Consider the following 19,283-nt stretch of genomic DNA (forward strand, 5'->3'; position numbering starts at 1 on the left):
GAATAGTTAACTGGCAGGCTTCCAGGCGGCCTGCACGCCTGTTTGCAGTTTTCAGCCTAGAGGACTCCCCAGTTTCACTGTCAGATGGAGGAAAATCCAACCCACATGATAGTGCTGACTGCTTCTATAAGCCTGCCAAGACCTGGCCTGGTGGGGAGTAGCCACTGACCCAGCACTTTGGCTACTCTCAGTAAGAGCCGTCCCGGATCAGCTTTACAGCCATACTAAACAGCTGAAGTGCCAATCTGCAATAATGACACTCCAGGGAAAAAAAAAAAAAAGTCTCTTACCTTACCGAGGCTAGGCACCTCTGTGACATGTACCGACCATCAATGACGGCCCCTTGTTCCTTCTATCTACAATACAGAGATGCAAATCTCTCTCCTACCATAAACTAAGGCTAGGTTCATATTGCTTAAAGGGGCTATCCCATCTTAGTCAATGGGGGCATATTGCTAGAATATGCCCCCCATTGTCTAATAGGTGCAGGTACCACCTCTGGGACCTGCACCTACAAGGAGAACGGAGCAGAGAAAGTTGAGGGCGCACTGCGCATGCGCGGCTGCCCTCAATTCATTTCTATGGAGCTGCCAAAAATAGAACGCTGGCTCAGCAATTTTCGTCAGCCTAATAGAAATGAATGGGGGCAGTGGCCGCGCATGCGCGGTGCGCTCCCATTTACTTGAATGGGAGAGGTGGGGAGCTGCAACTCTCCCCGGCTCCGTGAAGGTGCGGGTCCCAGAGGTGGGACCAGCACCTATCAGACAATGGGGGCATATCCTAGCGATATGCCCCCATTGTCTAAGATGGGATAGCCCTTTAAATCTGCAGCACAGATAATAAGCAGCAAAAACAGTTTCCCATTGATTTTACACAGTCGTTTCCAAACATGGTTTTTAAGTAGCATGTGGCTTGGTTCAAGGGTATTTTAGTTGCGTTCCTTATTGAAGTTCCACTTGGGGACACGTCGCTGTTGAAGCCAGTCATTGGCTGTAGGAGCACACATCACCCTATCAGGAAAATCCTCAAACAGCCAGGTCATGAGAACAAATGAGTGGGGAACAGGGAGTATGAGGTTTTTCGTTAGGTACTACAAACTATGCGGGATAATTAAAAGAGCCATAATTCTGGAAAAACCCTTTAAGCTGTTTGAACATAGGCTGACTTTATAATTAAAAAGAGGTTGTGCGGTATCCTAAAAAAATGCCATTTAATTTTGTAAATCTCATCTAGTCTCCTACAGAGCATAAGAGGTGTTATGGAGAAGGTCTGAACTGTGGAAAACCTTGGTCAGTTGTTTATGCCTCAAAGATAGATTCTGTTTTTCCTTATTTTCATATGATGTGCTGCTAAAGAATGCCAACCTTGAGATAAGATGCTGCATAAGCTTTTTAACGATGAAAATGCTGTTAGTATGGTCCAGAAGTAACTAATCAAATTACTAATTTCGATTTCCACCCCCTTGGTGGTGTGTCTCTTTCGTGTCATTTACCTATAAGACTATGTTTTGACAATAAAGTTGGGAATTTGCTTGAGACATGCAGCGAGTGTGTCCTGTGTGAAATTCTCCCGGGCTTGTATATTCTTTACGATGCACTCCGTTGTTTACAACCTCAACTTCCAGGTTGTAGGCATAGATGAACAGCATCCACAACACTTCCTAGTGCTGGAAGATCAGCTAGAAATGTGTACGCCTACTACATCCTTCCCTGGGTCAAAACCCACACCCACTAAACCCTCCATCATCCATTTGCTGACTTCTCGTAATGTTTCTTCCCACACAGCTTCGATATGATAAGCAGTGGACTCCACCTACTTTGCTTGTGTGGATCAAAGATCACATGGGTCTGACATCACAACCATTTGAGTGGGGATCATGGGAGGCATGGTTGTGATGTCAGAGGAAACCCAGTCTCCACAGAGAGAGCAGTCACGTGACTACGCTCCCAAGCTCCTGAGCGAGACAGAAAAAGTAGGGCATTACAGTAGTAAGTTGTAGGGAAAGCACAGTGAAAGGGAAAAATGTATACCCAGATGACACCTTTTACTGGTGACTAACAGAACAGATAGCTGCAATTTTACCTTTGGATTATATTCAGCATTTCGAGCTCTAAGTGCAATCGTTTTTAAGTCCAATTTGCAGCCAAGATTCACTGTGGAGACAATATTCCTGGAGAGAACACAATATACAGAATTAACATACAACTAGTGCATGGGGGACAAACTATAACCCCCATTTCCAGTCATGAAATATCCTTACCGTACCCTTAAAGGGTAGAAACAAAGTATAGAATCAGTAAAAAATGGATTGCCACAGTATAGACATGTGCATATTATTAGGAAAACCAACAATTACACTTAATATTAGGTAGTACATATTTTAGAGCACAGACACACCATGTCTATGGGCTGCTCGCTTTTAATATTCACAGCCCCCTTAGCACTGGATGAACCTTTACATAATTTAGAGCAGAAGGTCCTTAGCTTAGGGTCCATTCACACGTCCTTAAGTGTTTTGCGGCTCCGCAAAACACCGACACCGGCCATATGCACATGGCCAGCACTATAATAGAAAATGCCCATTCTTGTCCGCTACTGTGCACAAGAATAGGACAAGTCCTATTTTTTGGCGGAGTCGCGGAACGGAAGTGCGGATGCGGACAGCACACTTTTCCGGCCCCGTGGAAAATTAATGGTCCGATCCGTTCCACAATTATGCGGAATGGGTGTGGACCCATTCATACGGACATCTGAATGGAGCCTTAGAGAATAAACACAGTACAGGTCCATTCACACGTCCGTAACGCGTTTTGCGGATCCATGGATCCGCAAAATACGGACACCGGCAATTTGCGTTCTGCATTTTGCGGACCGCACAGCGCCGGTACTAACAGAATATGCCCATTCTTGTCTGCAATTGCCGACAAGAATAGGATATGTTCTATTTTTTCGGGAACGGTAATGTGGACCGAAATTGCGGACGTGTGAATGGGGCCTAATCTAGGTTTAGTGTACAAGTGTTGCATCATTAGGTAATCCAGAAACCCAAAGTGTACTTACTGTAACTGAGGCACAATCCCAGAACTTTCAGATGCAGGAGTGGCTGGCGTGATAGGAGTCATGGGGGTCATAGGGGAGGGGTACAGAGGTGTATTGCCTGGAAGAGGTGCTGTAGTTAGAGTCTGTGAGTGAAACAATTGAGGGGTTTGGCCGGACCCTTGAGTGCCTTGCTGGGATGTCGACTGCTGAGCTTGCTGCTGTTGCTGTCTCTGCTGTTCTTCAAGAATCGACAAACTGTTGGTTGTTTGTACAGGTTGAGGCGTCAAGCCACTACCATAGGGCATCATAGGACTGAAGATAGGGATTCCAGGTGTCATTGCTCCCTGCAAAGTGAGGTGTGAAATGTACAAAAGCAGTGACTTTCACCAAAACATTCATAATGAGATTTAGTTTTGAGATTAGTGGAGCATCTCTTCACATTTAGTGCACATAGTCCTCATCAGACAGGAGACATTGTGAACAAAAAAAAAAAAAAAAAAAAAAAAAAAAAAAAAAAAAAAAAAAAAAAAAAAGTGGTGCTCAATTTCAACCGCTAACAGTACATACTGAAGCCAACTACCACCAATATAGCCAATGCATTTTACTACACCTAACACCTTCTCCGCCCCAAGTGAGACGTACAGTACAAGTATTACTGCTGCATTAAATCTGTATGTTGATGCTCTCACTCTGGAAAGTGCCACTAGAATACATTGACAGGACTTGTGAGCTTGCGCTTATAATGGAGAGGACCTCCTCATTCCAAGCTCAGAAGCCCTGACTATGTAATCCACAGGAGGAATATATAGCATTGACAGAAGGAGAGTGCAGCAGCATAAAAGTTAGCGACCCAGACCCAGCACAAGCAGAACTGCTCCTAATAGTGCTTGAGGAACCCGACAGAGTGGAGGGAGAAGGAGAGACACTGGCGTCTCCTCCTCCTTGCTCTGAATGTTGAAAATACCGAACAGAGCAGCGCCCAGGAATAATAGTTAAGTGCACTTAGATCCCTGGGCGCCGCTATATGTAGCCTGCTACTTAGGTCATATTCTTTGGATCCATGAAAGGTCCTCTTTAACTCATTTATACAATTGTCTGCAGCGGTATCACAGACCCAGCCTCAATAACCGGGCATGTGATCGGCACCTAAGGGGTTAATTGGTGCGTATCGCATGCCGTTATTGAGGCCGGGTCTGTGATACTGCTGCCTATACTTGAATTAATATTTTTACATTCATTGGTGGCGCAGTGGCCACAGCTCCTCCACTCCTCCTTCCTGATATCTCCCCATTGGTGGCAGTGGCAGCTGCGTCAGTGGGGAGGGAGGCACTCCCTCCTTCTCCACTGTGCTAGTGAAGAGAACATGGCGCGTGCCATGTTCTTTAACCGATACTAGGCTGCGGGAGCAGCGGTCCAGCCGCAAATGGCGACAAGACTAAAAAGGAAAGTTTTAAGATGCATTGGCGACCGTTTTAGTCACCAACTGGAGCCCTGACTGGGGTAAAGGATCTCGTCAGACCGCCACGGAAAGTTGTCAGGCACCTTCCTCATGTGCAAGGAACTCATTGCAGAAATATTTTTATTTTGGCTATTGGGACGCCAGAAAGTAGTCAAGTTAATTGGTTCACGGCATTTACAAGTGAATGCAAGTAAAATAGAAATGCAATATTGTCATCAAAATACTGAAAACCATGGAGGAATGGAAAAATGCCATGTGAACCACTCCTCACATATAAAACACATTTAGCACATGGGTGACTAATAAAAAGAAGCGGTTACTGAATGGATGCGTTACTCACCTGGGGGGATGGTAGTCCCTGGAAAGGGGGCAAACTATTGTTCTGATCCATCTTCGCTGTGGCACCTCTCCAAGGAGCAGATTAACTGAAGAAAGAGGTTTCTTTTTCACGTTTCCAGGCCGATGAATTTCATTGAATCATCCCAAATGCTCACCCGATCTGCCAGAGTACACAGATAAAAATCACAAGTAGGCAACGAGTTAATGGACCAGATTGGCACAGAACTAGTCCCAGTAAAGAACGAGGCCTGGACTAAAGCAGCGGTAATTCCCACAGTTCACTAGATGCCTTCTGGACATTACTCTACTGCCCAAATCCCGTCTTCCATTATATACACAATTAAGGTTCATTCAGACGACCATTTCCGCTTTGCAGTCCACAAAACATGGATTCCAGTGGTAAGATTTCTGCACGGAATGGTCAGCGCCATGATAGAAAAGACTATTCTTGTCCGCAAAAATTGGCAAGAATAGGAGACGTTCTATCTTTTTTGCAGGGCCTTGCAACGTGATGTGCTGTCTGCATCTTTTGTGGCCCCAATGAAAATTGCAGAATGGATGTGGACACATATATACCATCATCTGAATATATACACAAGAAAAATGTAAATCTGAAAACTTTCACTTGGGACAAAGACTTCAAACAGGACAAAGTAAAGTAATATTTTTCAAGTGGTGAGCAAAAGTGTTCAAATAAAAAAGACAATATTACAGTAGATCTCTACCTCACAAGAATATGCTGTCCCTAATGCAGTCAAATTACAAATATCATCACTGATCCCCGTATACAAAACAGGCCTGTGCCAGCCTACACCATCTGGAGTTGGGACTGTGCCAGTCCATCACTTGCCACAGGAGTGAAACGCCGCACAGCTTTACACAATATAAGCCGCGAGAGGCAAAGGATTAGAGTAGGGCTACTTTCATGACATTCTGAAAGGGACACTACCATTTCTATATAGCACTCGCTGTGGATTACTTGAGGGTTTTCATACGGAAAGATGGCAGCAGAATACAGAACAAAGTGACTGCCTGCTTTTCTCCTTAGCTGTGGAAATTGACCTGCCGTGAGGATTTTTTATGCGGATCTCATCCTTTGTAATGCAAAGGGAGAGACTTGGGCAAAAATCGCAACAAAATCCATATGGAAATTCGCACCTCTTTACAGGTTCCCCTAAGGGAAGCTTCTGAATTTTCTGGGCAGATTTCACTTCACTGCCGCAAGTGTTATTTGTGGATTTGCCCAAGATCTCACCCATTGCAGTGCAAACCATTACCAGGCGGTGCATTTCTAAACCCCAAAGCTGGTTGATTTCTGTGTGGAAAGAGGTCTGCACCGTGTAGATGAGACTTTAATTTATCATTACTTAGCTGGTACTGGATTGCGCAGACTTCCCACACTAAAACCCAAACTGTGTGCATGTGGCCTATGTCTCACGCCCTTTGTCTATTTTTCTGGATGAGATTAGCCCTTTCTATTGGTGGGAGGGGGAAAACAACAGAAGCCTCAAATATTTTTGCGATACGTTTGTGTGCATAAGGCCTCTCAGACATCTATTGGAGGAGCTTACAGCAAGTTCAAGTCCATGATAAGACGGTAGGACGTTCGCTCTGCTGCCTCCCCTAGTGGTGACTCTAGGAAATAGCTTTCTCATAAGTCTACTTTCACACTGGCGTTTTGGCTTTCCGTTTGCGAGATCCGTTCAAGGCTCTCACAAGCAGTCCAAAAAGGATCAGTTTTGCCTTAATGCATTCTGAATGGATAAGGATCAGTTTGCCTCCGTTCAATCTCCATTCAACTTTGGAGGCAGACACCAAAACACTGCCTGCAGCGTTTTGGTGTCCGTCTGACGAAACATTGACACAATGTAAGTCAATGGGGACGGATCCGTTTCTATGACACAATCTGGCACAATAGAAAACTGATCCGTCCTCCATCAACTTTCAATGGTGTTCAAGACGGATCCTTCTTGGCTATGTTAAAGATAATACAAACGGATCCATTCTGAACAGATACATGCGGCTGTATTATCTGAATGGATCCGTCTGTGCAGATCTATGACGGATCCACACCAAACACGAGTGTGAAAGTAACCTAAAAGAGATCCTCAAAGATCTGGCTAACAGCAGTGAAATCCTCCTCAGACCCAGCAGTCCTGCTTTATTTCCTTCGCTGTCCGTCGATCCATGTGACCGCTGCTGGCAATCACTTGGGTACAACATGTAACCACAACTGCTAAATTTACATTGACCAGAAGAGCAGCGACGGATTTAACAGGTGAAAGTTATTTTAGTAAGATTCCCACTGTCAACCAATTTTTTTATAATCTAATACACTCCTACTCGAGGTATATGCAGGGAAACAACTGGGCGGCAGCGCTGGGGTCCTGGGTTCAAATCCAACCATGGACAACATCTGCATGAAGTTTGAATGTTCTCCCTGTTTTGTGTGGGTTTCCATCGAGTACTCCGGTTTTCTCCCACACTCCAAAGACATACTGATAGGGACCTTAGATTGTGAGCCCCATTGGGGACAGTGTGATGCTAGTGTCAGCACTATATAAGTGAGTATAATAAATAAAACGTAGAGGGTAAGGGTATGAGCAGATGGCAAAAATCCACTGCGGATGCTGTCATAGAAAATGGAAGGAACCCGCAATCAAAACTACTACTACAGAGAAGTCGCCACCATGTGCACATAGTGGTGTTTGTATTCTTCTGAAGAGGTTAGCCGCGTTCCCCTTTAAAGTCAATAGTTATGGCTTTTTCCGCAGCCTGGCAATCGGTCCACGCTTCTGGTACCAGTTTGATGTATAGCACAATAATTAATAACGGGTGACACATGAAAGGGGCTTTAGGGGGCGGCAGAGGCCAGGACACAGTCACTGGGCCCCCCGGGGGCGGCAGAGGCCAGGACACAGTCACTGGGCCCCCCGGGGGCGGCAGAGGCCAGGACACAGTCACTGGGCCCCCCGGGGGCGGCAGAGGCCAGGACACAGTCACTGGGCCCCCCGGGGGCGGCAGAGGCCAGGACACAGTCACTGGGCCCCCCGGGGGCGGCAGAGGCCAGGACACAGTCACTGGGCCCCCCGGGGACGGCAGAGGCCAGGACACAGTCACTGGGCCCCCCGGGGGCGGCAGAGGCCAGGACACAGTCACTGGGCCCCCACTGCAGAGTCCCTCTTCACACCCAGCCGAGACCCAACTCCACACGGCTGTGGGTCACCAGGGAACAAGCTGCTTCTCAAGACGCCAGGACATAAGCAAACAACGACACAGAGTCAGTAAGGGGTTAAACCTAGGTAGCAGCAAGGTCATGGACGAGCACCACCCGGAGCTGCGGCGCTGTCACCACATGCAGAGTCCAAACCGCCCACAATACCTGCGGGAAGACGAACAGGCTACGCTCAATGCTTGCCAAGCTTCCCTCACGCCATTCCGCCGGCGCCACTAGCTACTGAACATGCGCACAATGACTTACTCGCCGCTGCTCAACCAATCCGCACCATTTCCCACTCCAATGATGACGTAATTTCCGTGGTCTGCTAGGCGCCGTATTGCCAACCACGGAAGTCTCTAGGAATCCCTGTCTAAAATACCATGAGAGCGCTAAGCACCGTCTTACGTCACAGGGACACGTGACATGATACAAGTCACATGGCTTTGACGATGGTCGGAAGTGACGATGGTAGGAAAATCTCACGAGGTAAGGAAATGTAACGGTTGTGTCTAAACTCCAGACACCAAACGGACCTGGTCGTTTTGCAGTATGGGAAATAGCCAGCTCTCTATGAACTGTCTAAACTCCATACACGGTACGGACCTTTTTGCCCCCTAGTGGACGGGTCCGGAACAGAGCTTGTGTTTAGCCAGCTCACATTGATTTGGCTAAACTCCATACACGGTGCGGACCTGGTCCTTACTAAGTATGGGGAATAGCCAACTCTATAGGAGCTGTCTAAACTCCATACACGGTACGGACCTTGAGCCCCCTAGTGGTTAGGTACAGAACTATGATGGGATTTAGCTGATTCAAAGTGAATTGGCTAAACTCCATACTCTGTAAGGACCTTCTTAACCCTTTGTGGTATGTGATCCATTACAAATAATTTTGCCAAATAAAGTTGAACAGATGAGTGGTAGAAAATATCATTTTTATTTTTAATCCTTATAAGGCCTCCTGCAGAAGACCGGATGGTTTTGAAGTCCGTTTTAAAAGGATACGTTTTTAAATTTTTTTTGTTTCAGTACTGTCTCAGTTTCCGTTCCGTTTTTCTGTTTGGTTTGCGTTTTTTGAGGAACTTAAACAAGGCATATACAGTAATTACATTCTAAAATTCCGCTGGGCATAAAATTTTCAAGACGGTTTATCAAAAAATTGAACAAATACGGAAAACATACGGATGCATTCTGTATCCGTTCATTTTACAGCCCCATTGACTTGAATGGAGCCACGGAACATGATTTGCGGGCAATAATATGACCTGTTCTATCTTTGAACTGAAAAACGGAAACTGAATGCATACAGAGTACATTCCGTTTTTTTCCATATATGGGATTTAAAAAGCCTTTTGCCAAACGGAAACAAAAAACTTTTGTGTGCAGGAGGCCTAACTGTTTAATATCACTATAAAACGTGAATCCATATCATGGACGCCCTTCACCCCGAGTCCTGTTAGAACAGGGTCTGAGCTCAGATGATGCTGCAGAGGAGCCTCTAATCACTGAGAAATGTCCGCCTTCCAGTGTCCGAGAAAACGAAAGTATCGGCTCAAATTTTCTATTCATCAAGTGTTATCTGTGAAATGTTACCATCAAATTATACATCCAGATTGCAATACTCTGGCGGTAACCTGTGATTTCACCATCATCATGGTCAAAGGAAAGCTCAGCATGAGCCCCATCAGATCTGCTGCTTGTTAGGTCCTCTTCAGACATGGAGTTTAGCCTGCTCACTGTGAACTGTCTATTTCCCATACACCAGACGGACCTTGTCTATGTGTTATATACAGAGAGGTTCTCCTGCTGGTGAGGTCCTCTTCAGACATGGAGTTTAGCCTGCTCACAGTGAACTGTCTATTTCCCATACACCAGACGGACCTTTTCTATGTGTTATATACAGAGAGGTTCTCCTGCTGGTGAGGTCCTCTTCAGACATGGAGTTTAGCCTGCTCACAGAGAACTGTCTATTTCCCATACACCAGATGGACCTTTTCTATGTGTTATATACAGAGAGGTCCTCCTGCTGGTGAGGTCCTCTTCAGGTATGGAGTTTAGCCTGCTAACAGTGTAATGTCTATTTCCCATACACCAGACGGACCTTTTCTATGTGTTATATACAGAGAGGTTCTCCTGCTGGTGAGGTCCTCTTCAGGTATTGAGTTTAGCCTGCTAACAGTGTACTGTCTATTTCCCATACACCAGACTGACCTTTTCTATGTGTTATATACAGAGAGGTTTTCCTGCTGGTGAGGTCCTCTTCAGACATGGAGTTTAGCCTGCTCACAGTGAACTGTCTATTTCCCATACACCAGACGGACCTTTTCTATGTGTTATATACAGAGAGGTTCTCCTGCTGGTGAGGTCCTCTTCAGGTATGGAGTTTAGCCTGCTCACAGTGAACTGTCTATTTCCCATACACCAGACGGACCTTTTCTATGTGTTATATACAGAGAGGTTCTCCTGCTGGTGAGGTCCTCTTCAGGTATGGAGTTTAGCCTGCTCACAGTGAACTGTCTATTTCCCATACACCAGACGGACCTTTTCTATGTGTTATATACAGAGAGGTTCTCCTGCTGGTGAGGTCCTCTTCAGGTATGGAGTTTAGCCTGCTCACAGTGAACTGTCTATTTCCCATACACCAGACGGACCTTTTCTATGTGTTATATACAGAGAGGTTCTCCTGCTGGTGAGGTCCTCTTCAGGTATGGAGTTTAGCCTGCTAACAGTGTAATGTCTATTTCCCATACACCAGACGGACCTTTTCTATGTGTTATATACAGAGAGGTTCTCCTGCTGGTGAGGTCCTCTTCAGGTATGGAGTTTAGCCTGCTAACAGTGTAATGTCTATTTCCCATACACCAGACGGACCTTTTCTATGTGTTATATACAGAGAGGTTCTCCTGCTGGTGAGGTCCTCTTCAGACATGGAGTTTAGCCTGCTCACAGTGACCTGTCTATTTCCCATACACCAGACGGACCTTTTCTATGTGTTACCTACAGAGACATGGGTTTTAGCTGCCATTCAAACCGCTTCGGGTTCATGGTCTGACTGAAAATTGGAGTCTGGTAGAAAATGTCAGAATTCCAATATTGTCTAACGTTTGGCTTCTTTACTACGCCCATATGCAGCACGAGTCCCCAAAACTTCATCATCTCTGCTGCATCTACTGGGGTCCAACCTAGGGGTCTAGCGTATGGAGAACTCGGGTTCTGAGCAATGAATTGTTGGGCGTCTAAATTGGTTTCGGTCACCATTAGATTTACAAAATTTTCAGAGAAGATTTTGAAAAAATCTAGCTCAGCGAAGTCCGCACAATCTATCAGAATTCCTGAGTGGCCCACGAACTCCGGAATTTGGGGCTGATAATGGTCAGGGGGTGGGGTCCATGTGGGCTCACTCTGGGGGGCTGCCTCCGCTGCTACCCTGGGGCACCTTCTAAAGCAGGCATGCTCAACCTGCGGCCCTCCAGCTGTTGCAAAACTACAACTCCCAGCATGCCCAAACAGCCTACGTCAGGGCATTGTGGGAGTTGTAGTTTTACAACAGCTGGAGGGCCGCAGGTTGAGCATGCCTGGTCTAAAGGGTCCCTCATCAGCGGATGAGGATGAGGGGGTAGAGGAAAGTGGCCTCCTCTTCTTCCTCACTGGCAGACTCTGTATCGGAGGCAAGCATGGCGTATGCCCCTTCAGCTGAATATAGTCGTTGGGATGAATGGGACATTTTTATTTTATTGAGGTGTGAAACGTGTAAACCTTTATTTAGTGTGGGGAGTGTATGTAGTGTTTTGATTTGAAATTTAAATTTAGAAGAAAAGTTCTAAAAAAAATAAAAACATTTTCAGCAAAAAAAAATAAAAAATTACTTGCAGCGCAAACTGAGCAGACGCGATCAGTAATGGACACTACTGATCGGTGCTCAGTGGTTGCAAAATGCACGTACACAGATGGTGCGTTCGTGCTGAAATCTAAACTGACTAACTGAAATTGAGAGAGATATCTATGTATCTATCTAACTAACTAACTTAAACTAACTACCACTAACTGCAGTTATTTTTTCACACACAAATGTGAAAAAGAAAAAAACCCTCAAATGTGCAAATGCTACTGAGCACACTACTGATTGTGCGCGCTGCAGAGCACCAAAGATCGTATAAAACGTTACTACATTGGCTAAAATTTTAACTTATATCTATATAGAAATATATAACTCTATATATATTTATATAAAGCCCTAACTACCAGTTCTTTTTTAACCCCCAAAAATTTTATATGAAAAGAATTTGCCAAAACATCTGCACAAATAGTCCGCAGGTGCTGATCAGGCAGGTACGCACTGAAAAGCACTTGGCGGTCATAGGTTGCAAACAGAAAAAGTGACGCAGAGCTGGAAAATGGTTAAAAAAATAAATAAATGCACGGACCAAATGGTGTCCTTAAAAAAAGGATGGGGGGGGACTGCAAAAATTGTGCAGCCATTCCAGATGTTGTTGTTCTTTCTTCTTTTCAGCAGCAAAGGCGTTAAATTCGTAGTGGTGGTACAGCACAAGTCCCAGCAAGCCACAGAACCTATCTGCAAGCAGTCACTAGCTAGAATGGCTGCATGCAGGGACATTCTGCCTCTTCCTGTGCAGCTATAGCGCTGCCATTGGCTGGAGCGTTGTTTCAGCCAATCGCAGCGCTGGCAGGGGACCCAAAACACTGGTGTTCCCTGCCTCACCTCGGAGGTGACCGGTGCTGACCAGTTCAGCACCGGCCACTGTCCTCTGACCTCCTCCCAGCAGCTGCTGACAGCTTCCTGTGCTGCGATGTGACGACACATTGATCATCCAATCGCAGCGCTTGGAGCTGCAGGGCATAGCTGCCTGCCGGTAAGAGCACCCATGGTGCAGCGATTCCACCCCGATCTTCCCCCAGACCTCATGAAGTACATGTACGTCATGGGTCCTTAAGGGGTTAAAACAGCACCCAGCAGCTATGGTGCTCACGAGCGGCCACCATATTTAAATACCCACCCACCGAGGTACAATCCTGATCAAAAGTTTAAGACTACTTGAAAAATGGCAAAAAATCATATTTTACATTGTTGGATCTTAACAAGGTTCCAAGTAGAGCTTCAATATGCAACAAGAAGAAATGAGAGTGTGACAAAACATTTTTTGAGCATTCAATTAATTAAAAATAACGATTAAACTGAAACAGGCTGTTTTTCAGCTGATCCAAATTTTCGGACCACATGCCTTTAGGCCTCTTTCACACGGGCGTTGCGGGAACGCATTGTAATGCGTTTTGCACGCGCGTGAGAAAAATCTGCATGTTTGGTACCCAAACCCGAACTTCTTCACAGAAGTTCGGGATCGGTGTTCGGTAGATTGTATTATTTTCCCTTATAACATGGTTATAAGGGAAAATAATAGCATTCTTAATACAGAATGTATAGTACAATAGTGCTGGAGGGGTTAAAAAAATAATAATTTTTAACTCACCTTAATCCACTTGATCGCGTAGCCCGGCTTCTCTTCCGTCTTCTTTTTTGCTGTGTGCAGGAAAAGGACCTGTGGTGACGTCACTGCGGTCATCACATGGTCCGTCACATGATCTTTTACCATGGTGATGGATCATGTGATGACCGGAGTGAAGTCACCACAGGTCCTTTTCCTGCACACAGCAAAGAAGAAGACAGAAGAGATGCCGGCTGCGCGATCAAGTGGATTAAGGTGAGTTAAATTATTATTATTTTTAACCCCTCCAGCCCTATTATACCATGCATTCTGTATTCAGAATACTATTATTTTCCCTTATAACCATGGTATAAGGGAAAATAATAATGATCGGGTCTCCATCCCGATCGTCTCCTAGAAACCGTGCGTGAAAATCGCACCGCATCCGCACTTGCTTGCGATTTTCACGCAGCCCCATTCACTTCTATGGGGAATGCGTTGCGTGGAAAACACACAATATAGAGCATGCTGCGATTTTCACGCAACACACAAGTGATGCGTGAAAATCACTGTTCGTGTGCACAGCCCCATAGAAATGAATGGGTCTGGATTCAGTGTGTGAGGTGAACGTATTGCACCCGGGCAGAAATCTCACCCGTGTGAAAGGGGCCTTAAAAGGCCAAATCTGTGGATTCATTGTCATTCTCTGTCAGGTAGTCACACGTTGTGATGACAAAGGCAAAAAAACTCTCCCTTTTTGAACGTGGTCGGGTTGCTGAACTGCATAAGCTGGGGGGGACACAGGTGGGACGCAGTAAGACAGTCATTTGGAATTATCATTTTTTATGATCCTGAGGGTTATGGAACAAAAAAAAGTCAAGTGTTAGACCCAAAAGCATTTCATCAGCACTGAGTCGGAGGATCCAGTTGGCTGTCCGTCAAGACACTGGACGATCCTCGACCCAAATTAAGGCCCTTACTGGTGCTGACTGCAGCCCCATAACCATCAGACGGCATCTGAGACTGAAGGGCTTCAAAAACAAAAAACGTCTTCAAAGACCTCGTCTCCTTGAACGCCACAGAACTGCTCGTTTGGACTTTGCAAGAGAGCACCAAACATGGGACATTCAAAGGTGGAAGAAAGTTTTATTCTCTGATGAGAAAAAAATTTAACCTTGATGGTCCTGATGGTTTCCAACGTTACTGGCATGACGAGCAGATCCCACCTGAGATGTTTTCTACGCGCCACAGTGGAGGGGGCGCCATAATGGTCTGGGGTGCTTTTTCCTTCAGTGGAACAATGGAGCTTCAAGAAGTGCAGGGGCGTCAAATGCAGGGCTGTGGAGTCAGAGGCAATTTTGGGTACCTGGAGTCGGAGTTGGCAAAAAATGAACCGACTCCAATCCCTACTAGATTTAAATTGGAATAAAAATAAAAAAAATAAAGTTTAAATGTCCCAATTCACAAAAAGTTATAATTAATTACCATATTTTTCACCCTATAAGACACACCTAGGTTTTTGAGGAGGAAAAAAGGAAAAAAATTATTTTTAACCAAAAGGTGTGCTTTTGAACTAATGGTGGTCTGTGGGTGGCACTGTTATGGGGGCATCTGTGGGTGGCACTGTTATGGGGGATCATTGTGGGGGCATCTGTGGATGACACATATATAGCATCTTATCTTATGTGTCATCCACAGATCCCCCCCATAACAGTGTCCCTGTGTAGTGAATGGGGCCCGGCCTCTGTTTCTGTAATGGCAGCGGGGCCCGGTGCCTGCTTCATTCATAAAGTCGGCGGAGCAGGCGCGTGACGCAGTGAGCTACGCTACGAGCGCCCGCCCGGCCTCCTGACTGCCAAGAAGTTTTTAAGATGATTGGAATACTTTAACAATACCCACAAGTTAGATATGATTACCGTATACTACAGTGAGCGGGGCCCGATGTAGTAGAATACAGTGACTGCCCCGGGCCCCGCTGCCATTACAGAAACAGATGCTGGCCCCTCCTCCCTCTCAGCCTATTCACCGGACAGTCGTAGCATTCACCCCCATAAGACGCACTGCTATTTTCCCCCCACTTTTGTGATAAATATGGTACTTCTCTACTGTAAGAATAAAGGCCCGTGCATGCAGTGCGTCACGTTACCGCAAAACGAACACGTTAAGTGACCATGAAGAAGCATGCTTTTCATATGCTTCACTATATGGCACGCAACGCACAGTTAAGGAGCGGCAATACTTATACTTTCCATTGTGTTGTGTTCCGCTGTTACAGGGAACGCAACGTCCATGGTTAACCTCCTAGCCTCTCACTGATAGCTGATTAAGTAAATATGTTTTCTCGCCCATTTTCCTTGGGGGACACAGACCTTGGTATAGCTCAGCTCCCTAGGAGGCGTGACACTAAGTAAAACTGTTAAGCCCCTCCTCCATCAGCTATACCCTCAGCCTGGAGATAGAGGCTACCAGTTTTAGCTTAGTGTCCAAGGAGGCAAGACACTCCCTGCTACTGCAGGGCTGTTTTCTCCTTGTTATTTTTACTTTTTCTTCTAATTTTGTTATTTTATTTTTTCCTAGGGATACCAGAGACGCATTAGACCTCTCTGCTCTCCCGGGGTTGAGCTGCGCCAGTGCCAACTTATCTGCACTGCTGCCTCCCCCACAGAAGCAATAGGAGGATCTGGGCAGCAATGGCTCCCCTACATCCCGCCAGCTAGGGGGTCGCCCGCACGCCAAGCCCCTCTTCCAGCTTCCTGCCACTGCGGTGCCAGTGGCTGAAGGGGCGACCCTGCTGGAAAGGACTGAGGGTGAAGACGTCGGACGGTGAGATGGCTATTCCAGCCCATACCCCGTCCCTATCTGCAGCATCTACCCCTCTGGGTAAGGGGGGCACCCGTGGTCGCTCATTCTGAGCGCTCATCTGCAGGACAATGCAGCACAGCAGCATCCTCAGCACCCCCACGCCGTTCCCCCCCACGCTGCTTTCTTTCTCCCCCCCCCCGCCCCTCATTCGGGGCTGACTCCATTTTTCTCTAATCTCTCTCTCCCCCTTCCCGCCGCCGCCCGCTCCGTTCCGAGAACGGGGGGCGGGGCTTAGCGGTCCCGGCAGGGGGCGGGGCTTACGCGCGCCATTTTGGGGGCGGAGCTACGTTCTCCTTCACAGGAGACATTTCAAGCGCTGGAGGGGGCGGAGCTTGTTCCCCGCGTTTTCTGCTGAGGTTTCCCGCGCTTCCTCACTCCTGACAGGAAGCTGGGACACGGTGGGGGACTCTAACCTCCTGTGTACATCGCTCGGCTTCTGTGGGCGCTCTCTGCTGTTCACTGCTTCTCTGCTGCTGCTGATCTGGGCCATCTCCTGACGTTCTTCTGAGGCACTGGTAGGACAGTTAACCCTCTCCTAACCCTCCTGGTCATAGCTGCTATAACCCTTTGTGGTCTCTATATTAGAGTACAACCACACTTCAGCATGTCAGATCCCACAGGTGCCCCCAAACCCTGGTACCATGCCTGTACCGCCTGTAAGGAACTTTTTCCGCGTGGGCAATCTGAGCGCATTGCCTTGCATGGCAGGCCCCGGTGCAGGGCCCGCTTCCCGCTGCGCCCCCCCGGTGCCTCTGAACCCCCTGACTGGGCTAGGTCTCTGTCTCAGGCGGTGGAAAGCCTTACACACGTAGTGGGCCGTCTCGTGGATAGACCGCCTCTCCCGCAGGCTGCCACAATCCCTGTCGCACCCGCTGGGACTACCGTTTCTGCCGCCCCCACTGGTTCCCTGCCTCCCAGCGAATCTTCCAGGGCCCGGCATACTCAGAAACGTTCAAGGGTTGAGCGCACATCTTCTCCAGATGCTTCGCTCTCTCCGCCATGCGTGCGAGCTCAGTCAAGTCTATCCTCTCAAAGGGATACGCTTTCTGAGGGAGAACTGGCGGATTCGGACGTGGACATGGACTCAGAGCTTCCGTCCAAATTGGCGTCCGCGGTGGGGCATCTTGTCACTAGCATCCGTGATACCTTTCAGCTACACTATGACCCCCCCAGCTCTGAACAGGCCGGCGTGTCCTTTCTCCGCCCCAAACAGGCCTCCAAGGTTTTTCCCATACACGCAGATTTTTCTTCTGTGGTATCCAAGGCTTGGACTCGGCCTAACGTCCGCTTTATTACACCCAAAAAGCTGGACATTTGTTATCCCCTTCCAGCGGATTCTGTGACCACGTGGACATCCCCGCCCAAGGTTGATCCTCCCGTGGCTCGCCTGTCCAAAAGCACTACTATTCCTGTACAGGACGAATCTTCCCTCCAGTCTGTTGAGGACCGTCGTACGGAATCCCTCTCCAAGGCCATATTTACTGCCTCTGGTTCGGCCCTTAGACCGGTCTTTGCCTCCGCCTGGGTTGGCAAAGCGGTCTCTGAATGGGGTTTGCAACTGGAACGGGAGTTAGGGTCGGACGTCCCTGTTCAGGACCTCCGTTCCTTAGCCCAACTAATTGTTCAGGCCGGAAAATTCGTCTGTGAGGCCTCCCTTGATGCGGGTGCCCTCATTGCCCGTTCCTCTGCCCTGGCAGTTTCTGTCAGGAGGGAACTCTGGCTGAAGGTTTGGGCGGCGGACGCCGCTTCCAAACGCTCTTTGGCCGGCCTACCATTCACGGGTTCCCGCCTGTTCGGAACCCGTCTGGACGAACTTATATCAGAGGCCACAGGTGGGAAGAGTACTCGCCTCCCCCAGTCCAGGCCAATGGGCGCCCCCCGTGGTCGCGCTGGTTCGTCCCGTTTTCGGTCCTTTCGCAAGCCCACCGGGTCTAGACCCGCGGCCAGTTCTTCTTCCTCTGGCCCAGCCCAGGATAGACGCAAGAAGCCGTTTTTTCGGACGCAATCTGCCTGGCGCAAGTCCCAGCCTGCACGGGCTCCCACAGGCCAGCAGCCCTCTGCCTGAAGGTGCGCCCCCACCCACCCGGGTGGGGGGCCGCCTTCTCCTATTCAGGAACGTATGGCGGGCCCACATCTCAGACGCATGGGCGCTCGAGATTGTATCTTGCGGATACAAAATCGAATTTGCGTCCATTCCGCCAGACCGTTTCTTCCGATCCCGTCCTCCGCGAGATCCCGTACGAGTGGCCGCCTTCTTCGCGGCCATTCACTCTCTAATGGACAAGGGTGTCGTCGCCCCCGTACCTCCGACGGAAAGGTTCAGGGGGTTCTACTCGAACCTCTTTGTGGTTCCCAAGAAGGAAGGCTCAGTGCGTCCGATCTTGGACCTAAAACGCCTGAACCGTTTTCTCCGACTGCAGAGATTCCGGATGGAGTCTCTCAGGTCCGCAGTGGCCTCCCTGGAAAGAGGGGATTTCATGGCCTCAATCGACATTCAGGATGCATACCTCCACGTTCCGGTTGCTCCATGTCATCACCGCTTCCTGCGCTTCGCGGTGGGGGACGATCACTTCCAATTCGTCGCCCTTCCCTTTGGTCTGGCAACGGCTCCTCGAGTGTTCACCAAGGTCCTGGCCCCTGTCTTGGCCCTTCTACGTTCAAGAAGTGTTTTTCTTCTCCCATACTTGGACGACATCCTGGTCAAGGCACCCTCCTTCTCTCAGACATCCCGCAGTGTGGAACTCACTCTGGAGACCCTGACGCGGTTCGGTTGGATTATCAACCACCCCAAATCTTCCCTTACCCCCTCCAGACGGCTGATCTTCCTGGGGATGCTCCTGGATACAGAGTTGGCGGAGGTCCGCCTTCCGTCGGACAAGCGTCTGGCCCTTCGCGGGTCGGTTCGCAGTCTCCTCCGTCATCAC

The 19,283-nt window shown here is 48.0% G+C and overlaps 1 protein-coding gene across 1 annotated transcript in view; it reads right to left on the bottom strand.

Annotated features, from left to right (window-relative positions):
- Nucleotides 1–8,325, bottom strand: part of LOC122922646 (TATA-box binding protein) — a 44,907-nt gene extending 36,582 nt beyond the window's left edge. The window contains exons 1-4 of the mRNA XM_044273327.1: nucleotides 8,220–8,325; nucleotides 4,839–4,997; nucleotides 3,061–3,383; nucleotides 2,083–2,170 (exon numbers count right to left, since the gene is read on the bottom strand). Coding sequence (XP_044129262.1) covers nucleotides 2,083–2,170; nucleotides 3,061–3,383; nucleotides 4,839–4,889 — 462 coding nt within the window. The 5' untranslated portion in view covers nucleotides 4,890–4,997; nucleotides 8,220–8,325. The remainder of the gene's footprint in view (nucleotides 1–2,082; nucleotides 2,171–3,060; nucleotides 3,384–4,838; nucleotides 4,998–8,219) is intronic.
- Between the last annotated feature and the right edge of the window lie 10,958 nt (nucleotides 8,326–19,283).

This window comes from Bufo gargarizans, unplaced genomic scaffold (genome assembly GCF_014858855.1).
Source record: "Bufo gargarizans isolate SCDJY-AF-19 unplaced genomic scaffold, ASM1485885v1 fragScaff_scaffold_585_pilon:::fragment_2:::debris, whole genome shotgun sequence".
Taxonomy (NCBI): Eukaryota; Metazoa; Chordata; class Amphibia; order Anura; family Bufonidae; genus Bufo; species Bufo gargarizans.